Genomic DNA, 16,887 nt, shown 5'->3' on the forward strand with positions numbered 1-16,887 from the left:
TAAATAAATCTCCTATGTGTAGTAGGTTATCCCGCATGTAGCAAACATGAAGAAAATAGACCCTTTGTTACTTACTTTTGTCTCCAGGTGGTGATACTTGATGAGCCAACATCTGGCATGGATCCAGTCTCAAGGAGGGCCATCTGGGACCTGCTTCAGCATTATAAAAAGGACCGTACCATCTTACTGACCACACACCATATGGATGAGGCTGATGTGCTGGGGGACCGGATTGCCATCCTGGTCATGGGGGTCCTGAAGTGCTGCGGCTCTTCGCTTTTCCTGAAGAAACTATATGGTGTCTCTCTCTATATCTATCTATTTGATTCTTTGTTTTTTAGCTTGGTGGCACTTGCCTATAACTTTCGTGTGTGGTAGTCTTGAAATAGTGGGAATGGTGAACTTTCCAGGTCTACATAGTGAGACCTTGTCTCAAAAAGTATTATTCTAACACCATTTTCATTCTTTTCTGTTTTCTCTGCACAGACCTTCCCATGTTCTATTGCATTACATCTGAAGTATTTTGGTTATAACTTCTGGCTATAATTTAGACAGTTTTTTCTCCCATTCTGACCCAGTGAGTGTATTCTGACTTGGAAAATGTTCCTTATTGACCCAATGAACATGAACATCATATTTATTTCTTCCACATGGCTGATGATAACCAATAACTTGTCATAGGAACACAAACTTAATACATAGTTTAGTGGATGTTTATAGGGAAGAAAATCAATGGCCACACTGATGTCTATCTGACTTTGTTTTCTTGTTTGAACATCAGTATCAAATTCCCACTGGATGAGTTAACTTTTTTCTAGATGATTTTCACACACAGTTCCTCAAATGCTGCATCTGGTCACTCAGAACTCATTGGGCAAGACAGAAGCAAACAAAAGTAGAAACAAATGGTCTTGACTTCAGCGAGTGTGTAATCTGTTGCTTAGTTAAGACTAATCTATTTTCAGGCCTAGAGACACAGGCCTGTAATTCTAGCAATTCCAGTGGCTGAGGCAGGAGGATGGTGAGTGGAAGGACTGCCGGGGCTACAAAATGAATTCAAATCAAGCCTGGATAACTTAGGGGAATGTCTCCAAAAGTATAAAGAGGGGCCAGGGGAAATGGTTCAGTGGGTAGAGGGCTTGCGGTGCAAGCATGAAGATCTGAATTAGGATCCTCAGCAACGGTGTAAAAAGCAGAGCATGGTGGTTTGCACCGGTAACTGCAGTGATGGGGGGCAGAGACAATGGGATCCCTGTGCCTTTGTAAGCAGCTGGTCTAGACAAATTTGGGATTAGAACTTCCAGGTTCAAAGAGAGATCCTGTGTCAAAAAAACAAAACAAAACAAAAAAGGAGATGCAATTGAGAAAGACATCTGCAGCATCTCCATATGTGCACACAAAACCACCCCCACACCTTCCTACGCATCCCCACACACCCACACTCACACAAACTTAATTCAGTGCAATTTAACACATAAAGCAGGGTTAGAGATGTAGTTCAATGGCAGAGCACTTGCTTGTCATGCATAAGGTCCTGTGTTTGACCCTTCACACAACAACAACAAAAACCAAACAACGACGAAGTGAAGAGTCTTCCAGTTCATCAGTAGAGCGCTTGCCTGGTATCCATATTTTTAACTCTTATATTTAACTCTTAGCACTGCAAGCAGCAAAGACTAATATAAAATGTGAGCTCAGGTGAATTACTTGTTATTGATGTTGAAATTATCTGTCTCAAACTAGTAAGAGACACAAACTTGGAAGATACAGATCAATGAATGTAGCTAAAGATGGTGTCATAACAGTATTTGGATTCATTCAGCTCACTTTTACTGGTTCTCCCATGGGTGAGATGTTAGATCTCACCCTTGATACACATTATTTAATGGTACTTGCAAAGTTCTCCCTTCACATTTCAGAGAGCTCACATTTCATAATGAGAAATCCAAAAAGTAATTGGAAGAGATTTGGACTTGGGTGCATCTAACATCCAAGCCTGCACTTTTCTGTACTTAACGTTGGCTCATTAACCTTGATGGGGATAGACCACCTCTTCTTTTTCCCTCTCCAAAGAGGAATGTGGGTTTTAATAGTAAGCTTCTGAATGTCAGAAGTAAGGTAGATAATATCATTGGCTGCCTTTGCACTAATGATTAGTAAATAGAAACCAATGGTCCATAGTAAATCAATTGGCCATACACAATTATTATCTGAATATATTGACTATTGAAAGGGTTTTCAGTTTAAAAAGAAGCTCACAAGGGCAATGAGGGCTAGGAACATGCTCAGAGGTGAAGTCATGTATGTGTCAGGACTGAGTTTGGATCCCATGCAGTGTCTTAATACTGGGTGGGCATGGTGGCCCACTTGTAATCCCAGCTGCTGGGAGGTCAATACTGGGAATCCCCCTGCTAACTGGATAGCTAGACAAGCCAAGTCTCTGAGCTCTGGGCTCAAGACAGATATGCTGCTTAAATATATAAGGAAGATAGTGCTCAAGGAAGGCACCCAGCATCAACCTCTGTCTTACATCAACACACACACACACACACACACACACACACACACACACACACACACACACATATATATATATATATATATCCCCATGTACACACACACACACACATATGGACATATGCACTTGCACACATAAGAACACACATACATACATGCACACATCTCTCTCTCTCTCTCTCTCTCTCTCTCTCTCTCACACACACACACACACACACACACACACACACAGAGCAATGGGAAATAAGTTTTTAAGACAGTAAAACAATACATAATAAAAGGAAAATATGAAAACAAAAATTGTCTTCCCCATGCTCAACAACATAAAGGTAAGCCTGAATCAGAAAGGATTCTTTCTGTTTGGATAATGACAAATTAAGTTTGAAACACATGTTGAAAATGGAAGGGAATTGCAAGAACAATGGTTTGATCTGATGCCCATCACGTCACAGAATTCAGAGTCCCTAGCAGAGGATGTTGCAGCAATCCAGCTAAAGGAGCTAAATGTTAGAACTAAGAGGTCAAGGCATGGGGGTCCACATCCAGCACCACACCCCCCCTCCAAAAAAAAACCTGGATAAATTGGGAAGATTGAATTTAAACATTTTGGCAAACTAGAGGCATACTTGAGTGGAGCAATCAAGATAAAGGTATTAAAACTCAGTCATCGTGTTGAGACGATTAGCATATGGCATGTGTCAGCATTTCATATGCATTGCCATGTGTTCATGAAGAGGAATGCTTGTATGTTACTATCTGGATCTCCTGGTGAGGGTAGCACATGAGTCCCACTGTTTTCAGTCAGCTCTTTAGGTGTCCAAATGGCATTGCATTTTGTTTTATGATGTAAATTTATAATGTGATGATTCAGAGTTGTCTAGTCTCTGTGCAAAAAAAATTTGGATTTTTAAAAGATTCCAATCTTAGGGAAGAGGGAAACTGAATGACCATCTGTCAAATTTGAAGAAAATTTAAACAAAACTTTTCTTTGTTGAGCACTGTGTAGGCAGACTAAGCAGGGCAGGCTCTCAACATTTACCAATTACTGAGTCACTTGGTGTGTTAGGGCTCAGTTTCCTTATCTGCAAAAGTTGTCAAAATGATGTCTAATGTGGTAAGATTGGATGACTAGGCTGTAGCATCTCCTGGTGTCACTTCTGCTTTAGGACCTGAGTTTTGCCTTCTGTTCTCACAGCCAGGGACAGCTATGCAGGAGACATTTCCACTGTACTCCAATGACTTTTTTTTCAACTATGGATAATTTTCTTAACTTGCAAAATCCAGAATAAGCCCTAATGCCTGCTTCATTCATTCAGACACATTCCACTGTGGCTTTCTCCATCACCCTTGCTGATCCTGGCTCAAGTTTAATGACTTCCTTGACACATCATTTTGGATTGCCCATCCATAAACAATGTTTCTCCCCTTTGGACTTATATTGTTTAACACACCACACATTTTTCTAACTAGTCAAAGTCAGCTATATTTTCTTCAAAGAGATACAGGCCACTAGAGTTTTTACATGTTTGGCCTAGCTCAAATCATCCTTAGGATCTAAATCATGCCTGGCTTATAATAGGTCCTCAGTTAGTGTGCATTAAATCATCAAATAATGTATATCTTTGTTCTCTAAGCTACTGCTTGCCATTTTAGCAGGAGAGTATTTACAGAGAATATCTTCTGTAGTTCCTCAAATTTGACCTGTAACTTCTATTGCTCTTCACTCTGGACTCTGATAGCAGTAGGTGACAGCTATTGAAATACAGTCCTTAAAAGTTGGGGATTGAAGCTCAGTGGAAGATAATTTGCCTCACGTGCTCATGGTCATGGGTTCAATCTTATACAACACACACACACACACACACACACATACACACACACACACACACACTCTCTCTCTCTCTCTCTTCCTTAGACTTGTAAGCAAGTGACTTCTAGCACATCATACACGCTACACCCTATTCTCTGTGTGTAACCAGAATATCAGAGCCCACTGCTACCTGTCACTTGCAGAAGTCAATGATCACTGCCGGGATTTAAATCTTGTAAACCTTGATTTATTCCGTGAATGACCATCTGAGAACATGGCAGGTTAAATAGCCTCAAAATCTGTCTAACATCTTACCTCTGGCTGTCAGGTTACACTGAAGGGGTGGCCTGGGGCATGACGACAGTCAGTCCTGAGCTGCCTTGCCATTCCTGGTCAAGTGGACTCAGGATATCACTGCTTCCCTTATCACCAGACCCTCCTCTTCTTTCCCCTCTCTAGATATGTGGGTCTGGGCCATGTGAGTTAGTTAGTTCCTTTTGGTTTCAACCTTGTACTCCACCAGGAGGGTTGGAGCCTGGGAACAGGGGATCACACAGAACAAGCTAAGCATTAACAGTTCTGGATGCTAAGTTCTTAGTGAGCTGTGTGTCTGTTTGACAATGCAATACGCATGTGTGTCTTTTTATTACAGAACATGGAAATGCCTTATCGCATGCAGCTAATAGAGCTGATCAGTGGGGATTAAGCTTTAGCTGAGAATAGTGAGTGGCTTCATCTGACCTTCTTGATGGATCTTTTCAGGAGTGGGGTACCACCTAGTCATAGTGAAGACTCCTGACAGTGACGATGGAAAAATCTCCCAGCTGATTAAGAACTACATACCAACTGCCGAGATGGAGACCAATGTTGCAGCTGAGCTGTCATTCATCCTGCCCAAGGAGCACACACACAGGCAAGGATCCAGACATGCTACACAATGGTGACCTGTCCAGGTTCCTTCAGGCTTAGCAAACAGATCCTTGCCACTTGCCTTTTGAGACACCCTAGTCAGAGCATTTGCTTTCTAAGATTTCAGTAATTGTGCTGAAGGATGTCACAGAGGTTGTGCCTATAAGGTCTTCACATTAGTATATTGAAAACTGGCATTGATTGTTGATAGGACAGGGCACTATATTGATACATTTTGATACATTTTATTTCTTCTTGGTGAGTAGAGACAATTGGATTATTTTGTTGCATAAAAAGAATTTTAAATGTTCTCTCTACTACTAATATATATATACACTAATATGTTCTCTCTACATATATATATATACATATATATATATATATATATATATATATATATTGTGATGCCTTAATAGATAGGTGCTTGTTGCAGAGTGATCAAGTAATTAATAAATACATTACCTCATATACTAATTTTGCAGAGAAAACTAGAAGTACATAATATATAAGATTTATAGAGCCATTCTGTGCTAGGAATCAGTGATGTTTAGTGTTCCTACTAACTGGGAATTTATACTCCATCACCACCATGTGCTCAAGATTGCTCAAGCTCAAGACTTCTCTGGTTTGGGGATGAACAGTTTCCACCCAGTCTCTAACTTCTGTGACTTTTTTTCCTTTTTCTGCTTTGGGTGTCTTATACTTCTTTTTAGTTTTTAAGGATTTATCCTGTTTGCTTGTGTTTCTCTCACAGGAGCTACAGAATGTAGTAAGTAAATTAAATCTAAACTGGCAGGGAAAACAGAAAGCCAATATAATCAGAAAGTTGACAATGATTTTATTAGAAAACCAGGAAGCAGTTTGCTGTGGCAACTTGGTGTATCTTCTTTCTGGTGCCCCATATTGGTGATTCATAAGGGACTGTGGAAATCGCCATATCACAAGAATTTCCATGACACATGAATTGCACTGCTCAAGGGAATCAGCCGAGAACAGATAAACACATGTATGTTTGTGCAGATACTATCTCCACTGTCTTTCAGGTTTGCAGAACTTTTCACAGACCTAGAAGAAAGACAAGAAGAGCTCGGCATCTCTGGCTTTGGTGTCTCCATGACTACCATGGACGAGGTTTTCTTCAAGTGAGTAATAATGCACAAATCAGGTCAGAGAAACCCTCCCAACTCCCCACAGCTGCACTTCACTTTGAAAGCAGCTCTCGTTCTATCTCAGGCCATACAGAGGCAAGCAGCAACCGTGGAGCATTCGAAATGGAAGCCTGAGCCCCTCAACGATGTCAGGTGACCTTGAGTGTGCTCCGACTTCCAGCGTCCTCTCTTGGTTCTTTCAACTCTTCTTGTTCATCATCTCACATGGGGGCAGCTTCTAAAGCACCACATTGCCCCCAAAGCCCATAGCATCTTCTTACACTGTGGCTCCTGTTTTTCTGTATAGCATCTTTCCTTTATATTCACACACACATATTCCCACACAGAGCCATGAACCAAGGAGGACAAATTAACCACGTATTCATTTGCTTTGTAAAGTAATCTGTCTACTTATTTAGTGTAGAAAATTTAGAAAAACATATTTGATTTCTATAGAGTTAGAAACACTATAAAATAAAATTGCAATTACCACTATAATTTTGTAAAATGTAGGACATCTAATAACCATTTTATCCTAAAAACAAGAGTTACATTGTCTTGGAACCTAATTCATGTTAGTTGATTTTGGTCTCAGGGCTGGGGCTGTAGGTTAGTGGGTAAGCACTTTTCTTACACACAACAAAGTCTTGCATTCAATCTAGAGCACCAGAAAGTTTGTGGTACTGGGGATCAAACCTCCAGGCCTCAGGCATACTGGGCAATGTCTTGACTGTTGGGATTCAGTTTCCCCACACCCACACCCACAGCATATTTCCTGTCATTAGTTTCACATAAAACCCATCAAAAGGTCTCTGTGCATGAAGAATTTAAAGGGCAGGAGTTAGAGAACGAATATTGTCATTAAAAGTTATTTTAACATATTTATAGCATATATAAAACAATCATCTCTGACTCTCTGTGCATGTGTGAGTGAGTGAATGCATGCGTGTGTGTGTGTGTGTGTGTGTGTGTGTGTGTAGAGTCAGTAAATCTGGCAAATTTGAAGTTGAACACTGAGATTGCTGGGAACTAATATCGGCATTAAAAGTTACTTTTAAACATATATATATATATATATATATATATATAACAATCATATCTCTCTGTCTCTATGTGCATGTGTGTATGTAGGGTCAGTAATCTGGCAGATTTGAAGTTGAACACTGAGATTGCTCAATCAGCTTCTACAGTGAACCCAAGCACAAGTGAAAACAACGAGAATATGAATGTGCCCAGAAATTTTGAACGATCAGGTTACTCAGGAAGATATTCTGATTCTTCATTCAATGCCGGGGTGAGCACCTTTCCCTAGAATATAATGCTAGCATATTTGGAGAGAGTGAAAGAAGACACTTCAGTTAATTAGCTTAATTCAGAAGAGTTTCAAGGTTCTTAGAACAAGACCATTCACACAGGGAAACATTTGTAAGGAAATTCACTGAATTTTCTAACTCGGTTGTGAAATGGTGAGGGTTAAAAAGACGGGTATATTTTAATTGCTTTCTTACATTTACTTTCTTATTAAGTGGTATGTGTACATACATATGTACATCTATATGTGGAGATCAGAGAGCAACCTTAAAGAGTAAATTCTCTCCTTCCACGCATCATGTGGGTTCTGGAGATCCAATTCAGGTCATCTGCGTTTGCTGTGTCCATGTTTATCTGGTTTTGCTGTGTCCATGTTTATCCACTAAGTCATCACGCCAGCCCAGATTTTACTCTCACACTTGCTCTTCCTCGGGGGGTTTATTTTTGTTTTCAGAGCTGTCAGTTCCTTCCGAGCTGGAGAAGAGTGCTGGCACAAATGATTACCATAACAACTCACACATGTCAATCCAGGTGTGGCTGAGACACAGAATCCCTTCTTCAGCCTAGGGCTGCTACCTCATCGGCTAACATCTGTGTTGTCCTCATTGATCTTCCGCACAGATTTTTGCACATGTGTGCAGCAGAAACTCTTTGACCATGGGTTTATTTGTCCAAGTCTCTTAGAAACACTTCTTACACTTTCCCATGGGACTAGGGAGCTTGTGAAGCAGAGTATTGTATATGAGTGTCTAGAATTTGAGTGAAAATTGTGATTTCCCACTAGATAAACTTACTAGATGGTTGCCTTTGGTCAGGCTGAGCTAATACAGATGAGGCTATTTCGGGGGGGCTGAACATACTCAAGTGTGCCCTGTGTCAGACAGGAGGTGCCCTACCTTGTTACCTCCTCTCCATACTCTGTCTTTCCAGTTTCTTCCCCAAGTGTAAACATAAGACAAACTATGGGGCATTTCTGTCACTCTCCTGCTCTCCTTTCTTCTTTGAGGGTGAGGTCAGAGCTGGTGGGTCAGTCCAGAAAAGATGATCACTGGGTTAAAATACTTCTTATTTTGTCATTCTAGAAATATATGTAAGAACCGATCTCTTACAAGCAGAAGCTCTGGACTTCCTGTCATGAGTATAATGAGAGGGAACGGCTTTCCCTCCAAATTGACCTTATTTCTGACCTTAAAGATAGCACAAGTGTGGTTTCTTTTATTAAAGGAATACAGGTTGAGTAGGGATATTTTCCTACTTTGAATCATGGGATGTAAAAGTGTTGGGAGAATAAAATAAATGCATTTTAAAATTGCAACATGCTTAATATACTCTCCTTTGACTCTCAGTCCCCTTTTCTAAAGATATATGTGTTTAAAACAAAGGGTTTCATTATTTAACTGAAGAACAAGCCCACGGTCCACTACAAACTGCCCCCCAAACTTTGAAAAAAGTAGACAAAATTGTATATTCATGCACACTTCCAAATAGGTTATGTGAAAATATAGTGGGCTCGTTGCAATTTTAAACTAAATTCTTCTGTTCCCTGACATCCTGTAATCCTGTGGAGAGCACTGAGAGCTGGCTGTAGAAATTTGATGCGAACTATAATGTTGAAAGATGGTATTTAATACAGGAGAATGGATGTGGCGTTCTGCATAGGGGCATAATGAGCAGGTCAATGGCGAGTCTCCTTCGGGGACTTTAGTAACACTGAAGTTAGGTGCCCGCAGCTTCCAACAAGGTGTGTGACCGTTGTACTGCTGTCTTCTCTCCTCTTGCAGTGGCCTCTTTATATGCAGCAGTTCCGGGCCATGTTCATCAAAAGGGTGATGTTCTCTTGGCGCAACTGGAAACTGCTGCTGCTGCAGTTGCTGGCACTTCAGGGTCTCACGTATGTTCTGATAAAAGGAATAGGCTTCTCAGTACCCAAAGAGCCTGCCCGGGTGATGGATTTGGAGCAGTACGGCGAGACCACTGTCCCTTTCTCAGTTTCTGGAGATCCTCCTTTGACCCAGAAACTCACCAAAAATCTCGAGATCATGTTGAAAGATAAAAAACAAAAAGTTCATGAAGTGCAAGGTAAGTCTCTTACAAGCAGAGAAATAGTACCTACAGACGAAGACCTGCTTACAGCAATTTGAAAGGAAGGTCTCAGCTGGAATGTTCAGCTCTTCCTCTCCTCTCCTCTCCTCTCCTCTCCTCTCCTCTCCTCTCCTCTTCTCCCTTTCCTTTTCTTCCCCCTCTTCTTTTATTTTGTAATCAATTATACAAAGTCAGCTAGTCTGAAAAGAATCATCCTTCAAGGCCATTATATTATTATTATTATTATTATTATTATTATTATTATTATTATTGGCAATGGGCTTACTCTGAATTGGGGGGTCATCCACCGTAATGAGGAGCACAGATGAAGTGTTTAGGGAAGTTAAGGCATTTAGAAGCAGGTGCGTATCAGGAAACTGGAAAAGGGAATATCTAAGGAAGACCTTAAGCCACGTGCTTTTCTTTCTTTTTTTTTTTTTATTAACTTGAGTATTTCTTATATACATTTCAAGTGTTATTCCCTTTCCCGGTTTCCGGGCGCCACGTGCTTTTCTAATGCTAGAGGTTATTTCCCTGCCCAGATGCAATCCACAAAAGTGAGAGAGCAGCTATGTTTCATCAAAAGATCCAAGTTCCTGAATACATAAGCTAAACATAGACAGGATGATGGAGAAAATAAATGACTCCACAGTAATAGTAGATTTTAAAACTTTATTTTCAACAACAAACCTATCAGTGGATGGCATTTCAACACTAAGTGGTATATTTAACCAACACTGTAGATCACATGAGACTCCTATACCTACAGGAAACTGTCCAGCCAAGAATGATATAATTTATATTTTTGTCAACTACACAAGGATCATTATTCAAGATATATTATATATAATATGGTTCAAAATAAGTCTTAATACAATTTAAAAATTGAAACTACTGAAATATCCTTTAAGATCTTGACAGAATAAAACTGGAAATCAGTACAAGCAAAAAAAAAAAAGTCACCAAACTTATACATATAGTATAAATAACATACTCTTTAGGGACTAGCAGGCCAAAGAATTTGTAAGGGAAATAAAATATCCAAATAAAAATAAAAATAATAACATCAAAATTTATCAGATATAGTGAAAAAAATGCTAAGAGAAAAAAATTTAATTGAGGGAGAAAAGCTATTGATAAACCTAACCTTACATTTAAAAATGTTTCTTCCTAACCTTACATTTTAAGTAACCCGATAAAGAAAATGAGCCTGTGATCAAAGGGAAGAAAGACTAATAGAAATTGAGCAAAGAGAAGCGGAACAGGAAAAGGACCGTAAACCCAGAGCACACTTCTTAGAAAAGACCCAATTTGGAACATGTTTAGATATGTTGAAAAGGAAAAAGGAAGGCCCAGTAGCTCGATGAGAACTTAAAGAAAGGGCATTTGTCCTATTTCATAGAAATAAAGATTACAAAGAGGGTCTATAGTAACCTGCATAGCCACATAAGATGTCCTGAATGAAATAAGCACATTGCAGTAATTCACATGCTACTAAGATTCAGCCATAAAAATACAAAGGCTTAGCAGATCTGTGAGTGATAAGAAGATTAAGCCGGCAACAAAAAGCTGCCCTTAAAAAGCAATCCAAGACCAGATATCTCTACAAGGAGAAAAAGAAAAGGCCTCTGAGTACCAACCCTTTTCAAAATATCCCAAAACATTTGAAAACGAGAGAATAATTTATGAGGCCAGAATTTGTTCAATACCCAAACCGGGCAAAGATGTTATAAGGAAATAAAACTATGGACTGATGTCCCTGATGAGTACTGGCACAAAAAATCCCAATAAAACACTAGCAAACAACCGAGAGGCACATTTAGCAGAATTACACTCCACAGTCAAACAGGTCTTGATTCTCGGAGTTAAACATCTTCCATAATGAGAAAGACTGGAAGCCAAGCTGTGAGTACTGCCCAGAAGTTTAGGAAGGAAATGGAAATAGAAAGACACCCAGTTGGAGAATAGAGAAGTAAAACTATCTCCACTCAGACACGATCTTGCATGCAGAAACCCATGAACAGCACAGTCCTGTCTGCACACACTTTGTTAGAGCTAATAAAGGATTATGCTAAGACCGAGCTGTTCGTTTGCTTGTTTTTTGTTTTTATTCTTTGTGTAATCTAGATATTATTTATTCGCCAGATGAATAGTTGGCAGAGATGTTCTCCCATTCTGTAGGCAGTTCCTCCACTCAGTCAACACTCCCTCTGCAGCTCAGAAGTCTACGAGGTCTGTAAGATCCTACCTATCAGGCATTGAATCTGCATTCTGAGCAACTGCAGTCCTAGTCAGGAAATCATTACCCACACCCATACACACACCTTGACGTATTTCTCTCCTACTCTTTCCTGTAACAGTTTCAGCATTTTAAGTCTTGTGTTAACTTTAGAGTTACATTTTATGCAGGGTGAAAATAAGGATTTAGTTTCCTTCTCCTACATGTAGCTATGCTGTTTCTCTTAAAGGAGGCTTTCTTCTCTCTAATTACTGTTTGGAGAACTTGTGTGGTAGCTGGGTGGTTGAGGTTGCATGGATTTATATGTAGAGACTGCACTACACTGACCTGCGTGTTTGTGTTTCTATATGTAGAACCAATATTACACTGATCGGTGTGTTTATGTTTGTGCCAGTACCCTGCCTTATTTCTGTTACTATAGTTCTGTGTTGCACCTTGAAATCAGCTAGGGTCGATGCCTTCAGATTATTTTTTTTCTTTTTGTTTAATATTGCTTTGGCTTTCTGAGGTTTCCAAATGATTTGCCGTATGTTTCTCTGAAGAGTGACATAGAAATTTGGGCGAGAACTTCAGGGAATCTCTAGATTGTTTTGGTAAGACAGTCATTTTTCACACCATTGACTGTTCCAACCCATGAACAAGGGATAGTTAATATTAATTTTCAGTGGAGTAGGACCTGAAATCACTTCAGAGACAAGCACCGGGGCAAACCTGGGAGAGATTACGTAGCCTCTATGAGAGCGCCTGAGGGGTTGCGTTAATCGAGGTAGAGAGAGTCATTCTAAAAGTATCTGACAGCATTTCCTGGGTGTGGGCCTTTGTTCAAGTGCCACGAAAGTAGGTGCGTAACCTAACTGCAGCACTCATCCGTCTCCTGCTTGGTTATGATGTCACCAATTGCGTCCACTTTGCCCTCCCCTCTATAGTGGACTGCCCTCAAACCGTGAGCCGGAATAAACTAATTTCCCCCTAGGTTACCTTCCTTGGGCTCCTTATCACAGCAGCAAGGAATAAGCAAAGCAGACATGTTTCTATCCAACAGTGTGTTTTGTTGAGTATTTTAGTTTTCCTTGAACGGGTCTTCCATTTCCTTGGTTAAATTAATGACACTATTCTGTAGTCAGTTGTGAGAGGATGATGTCCCAGTTCTCCTTCTGGGTGTGTTAGAAAATTGGCATTTAGGAAGTTTACGGTTTTGCGGTTATTTATTCAATGCTAACTTTAGCTTTTCCCACTCTGCTAAGTACTGGTCAGGTCTAAGAGTTTTTTGTCACATGTAGTTTTAGAAATGTACGCTTGCTCTGGCTAGAGCTCTGGGACTAGCGTCCTCTCCCCTGCCGTCCGGTCAGCCTCCATGGTTAGCTAATGCTTTCCAGAGATCCCAGCTATGCTGCTGCCTGTATTTCCAAGAGCTCCACTTGTTCCTCCCTGCCTGGTGCCAGCAATGGCAGTCTCACCCAGCTCCCTTTAGCCACAAGGAAAGAAAATACTAGAGACTTTTCTGGATAAAACTGACTAGACACTTCCACAGCCCACTGCTGAGGCTACAAACTATCAGCGCCCCCGAGAGTCCAACAAATCTCTAGCTTCCTATCTACTCCACAGCCTGGTCGGAATCTCAAGACTCCCTTCAACTCCTGCTCTTCCTGTCTGGCCTGGAAATCCCGCCTTATCCCTTCGCCCAAATGATTAATTTCTGCCGTTTTTATTGACCCAATCAAGGGATGCTCCGCCTACAGTTTTCTGTCAAAGTCATTATTGTCCTTCATAACCTGTAAATAAGGACACTTATGAATACATTTCCACCTGTTTTCCTTTTATCTGTCTCATTGTTCTAGCTAAGACTTTCAGGACTTCTATTTAACAAAAATGAAGAACATTAACACCCTGGTCCTGTCCTTGATTTTAGAAAAAATACTTTGAGTTTTTGTCTATATAAATCTGTTTGTCCTGGCTAATTTTTTCCTCAACTTGACACAAGAGAGAGTAGTCTGGGAAGAGGGACTCTCCATTGACTCTATCTTGCAATTTTCAATACACTTTATGTATATTTAGTGTTTTAAGTATCGCCCATGGAATTTCTTTTCCAGTCTTGTCCATCTGGTGTTTCATATGAATCTTGTACTTGAAATGACTTCTACTGCTCTTGATTTAGCAAATTTCCTGCTATAGTTGTATTGAAAATGTTTTCTATTCCTTAGGTATGAAGTTCTTCTTTGTCTGTGTCCACAATTTGTAGATTTGGTCTTTTTATGGTTTTTCAGTGATCACACATGTTTTGTTCCTACATTAAAAATTTACCAATGTCTTTAACTAAATGTATCTGTTCATCTACCCTTCCCTCACAGTCTGTCTTTACTGTGCTCTATTCTGTTGTTACAGTGTTTTATTAAATGTTTTATTCCTAGAATTTCATCTCATTTGTCTTCAGTGTTTTTAATTCTATTTCATATTTCTGTTGGTATCTTCATTTTAGTTATTTCTTCATGTTCTCTTGGAACATACTCAGATTTATTATTTTTAACTCTTTGTCGGTGGCTAATTTAGTAAATTAATCTAGAACTTTCTCATCTGTATCCATTGTTTTGGCATTGGTAGTTTTGGGGGAGATACATTACCTTAGATTTCAATGTTACTTGTGTTTCACATTGAGATTTGAGCATAAGAGGATTGATCACAGTTTGTTGCTGTTTTTAATCATCACTTTAAGTTTTAAATTCATTTTTTATTTAGGTTTGCTCTTTGACAAGTTCATACATGTAATAGTAATGCCTACTGACTGCTCTGATGTCTTACCCATTCTCCTGTATCTCCATACTGCCCCACTGTGCTACTTTTTCCTTGTAATTCTCTTTTTCATGTTCATGTCTATTTAGAGAGAGAGGGAGAGAGGGAGAGAAAAAGAGAGAGAGGAGAGAGAGCACCCTACTGGATATAGCTAGGAACATCTATGTGTATCCAAGACCCTGATCCTCTGTCACATACAGAGTTGACACAGTTTTTCTTCCACTCTCTGGCTGATCTTGTTTTAGTTTCCTTGAGCCCTTTAGTTTCATGCAATCCTACTTTTTGATCAATAGTCTTATCTCCCGTGCTCCTGGAGTCCAGTGTATAAAGCCTCTCCGTGTCCGTATGTTCAAGGCACCTGTTACTTTATTCCCTAGAAGTTTTGGAGAACTGGATCTTATGAGGTCCTTAGTTCATTTAGAATTTTGTGCAAGGTGAAAGATAAGCATATTATCTCCTTTTCCTGTATGTTGACACCCAGGATTTCCATGCCATTTGCTGAAGATGCTGCTTTTTCTTTAGTATATAGTTTTATCTTCTTTGTTAAAACCCATAGTGTGGGAACTGTTATCTGGATCTTCTATTCCATTCAACTGATGTATGTACCTTAATTTTTTCAGTACCATGCTGTTTTTACTACTATAGTTTTGTAGTATAACTTGAAATCAGGTGTGGTGATACTTATCACAATATTCTTTTTGTCCAGGATTGCTTTGGTTATCCTTGGTCTTTTGTGTTTCCATAGAAAGTTTAAGACTATTTTCCTCCATATCTGTGAATATTGACCCCAGAACTTTTATTGGGATTACATTGATACTGTAGATTGCTTTTGGTAGATTGTCCATTTTCACAATATTAATTCTTCTGATTCATGAATATGGGAGATCTTTGGCCCTTCCCATTTTCTAGTGTCTTTTTCCTTGGTTAGGTTTATTCCTTTTTTTTGTTTTGTTTTTTACATGACTATTGTGAATGACATTTCATGATATTTTTTCAGGGTTTTTGTTTTTGTTCTTGTTTGTTTTTTGTCATTGACGTATAGAAAGACTAATGATATTTATTTTCTATTTTACCACTTTGAAGCATTTATTAGCTCATAAATATTTAGTAGACTCTTTACAACTTCAAATATATAGAATCATTCCTCACATAGGGATACTTTGACCTTTTTCCAATTTTTATATCTTTCGTTTGTTTCTCTTCTAGCTAAAACTTAAAGCTCTGTACTAACTAGAAACGGAGAAAGAAGGCAACCTCTTTTGCTTCTGACCTTAATGAGAATTCTTTGAGGTTTTCTCTGTCTAGCACTCCATTGGCTACATGTTGTTACATATATCCCTCATTATATTCAGTATGCTTCCTTTACCTACTTCCATGATTTATGAAACTATGTTGGATTTTTGTAAAAATTCCTTTTCTGCATTGATTGTTACAATCATAATTTCTGTAGTTGTGTCTGTGATGAATTTATTTATGTATGTATAGACCAAGATAACTTAATTATGATGAATGATCTTTTAGATGCAGTCTTGGATCCAGCTTGACAGTATTTTGTTGAGAATCTTTGCAACTATGTTTATCAAAGAACTTGATCCATAATTTCATTTCTTTTGTTGTGTCTTGATTTGGTTTTCCTGTCAAGGTAACAGTAGATTCATAAAAAACAGTTTGCAAGCATTATTTCCTCCTTTTCTGTTTAATGGAATAGTTTAAGCAGTTGTGGTAGTAGCTCTCTGGAGGTGTGATAAGAGTTCGGCAGTAAACTGATACCATTTTGATCTTTTTTTTTTTTTTTTACATAGAGTTTTAATTACTACCTCAATCTCATTGTTGGTTATAAATATGTTTAAAGTGTTTATTTCATCCTGATTTAACTTTGTCAGGTTTTATGTTTCTGGGGTTGGGGATTTAGCTCAGTGGTAGAGCGCTTGCCTAGCAAGCGCAAGGCCCTGGGTTCGGTCCCCAGCTCCGAAAAAAAAAAAAAAAAAAAGAAAAAAAAAAAAAAAGAATCAGCCTTCTCTTGTCTACGGCCATACCACCCTGAACGCGCCCGATCTCGTCTGATCTCGGAAGCTAAGCAGGGT

General features: G+C 39.2%; 1 protein-coding gene across 5 annotated transcripts in view; it reads left to right on the plus strand.

Annotated features, from left to right (window-relative positions):
- The window catches only part of Abca14 (ATP-binding cassette, subfamily A (ABC1), member 14), a 106,551-nt gene that overhangs the window by 50,259 nt on the left and 39,405 nt on the right, over nt 1-16,887 (plus strand). For all 5 annotated transcript variants that reach the window (NM_001432351.1, NM_001432350.1, NM_001432353.1 and 2 more), the window contains 5 exon segments: nt 88-298; nt 5,090-5,240; nt 6,280-6,378; nt 7,516-7,678; nt 9,477-9,774. In NM_001432351.1, the coding sequence (NP_001419280.1) occupies nt 88-298; nt 5,090-5,240; nt 6,280-6,378; nt 7,516-7,678; nt 9,477-9,774 (922 nt within the window).

This window comes from Rattus norvegicus, chromosome 1, assembly GCF_021556685.1.
Source record: "Rattus norvegicus strain SHRSP/BbbUtx chromosome 1, alternate assembly SHRSP_T2T, whole genome shotgun sequence".
Lineage (NCBI taxonomy): Eukaryota > Metazoa > Chordata > Mammalia > Rodentia > Muridae > Rattus > Rattus norvegicus.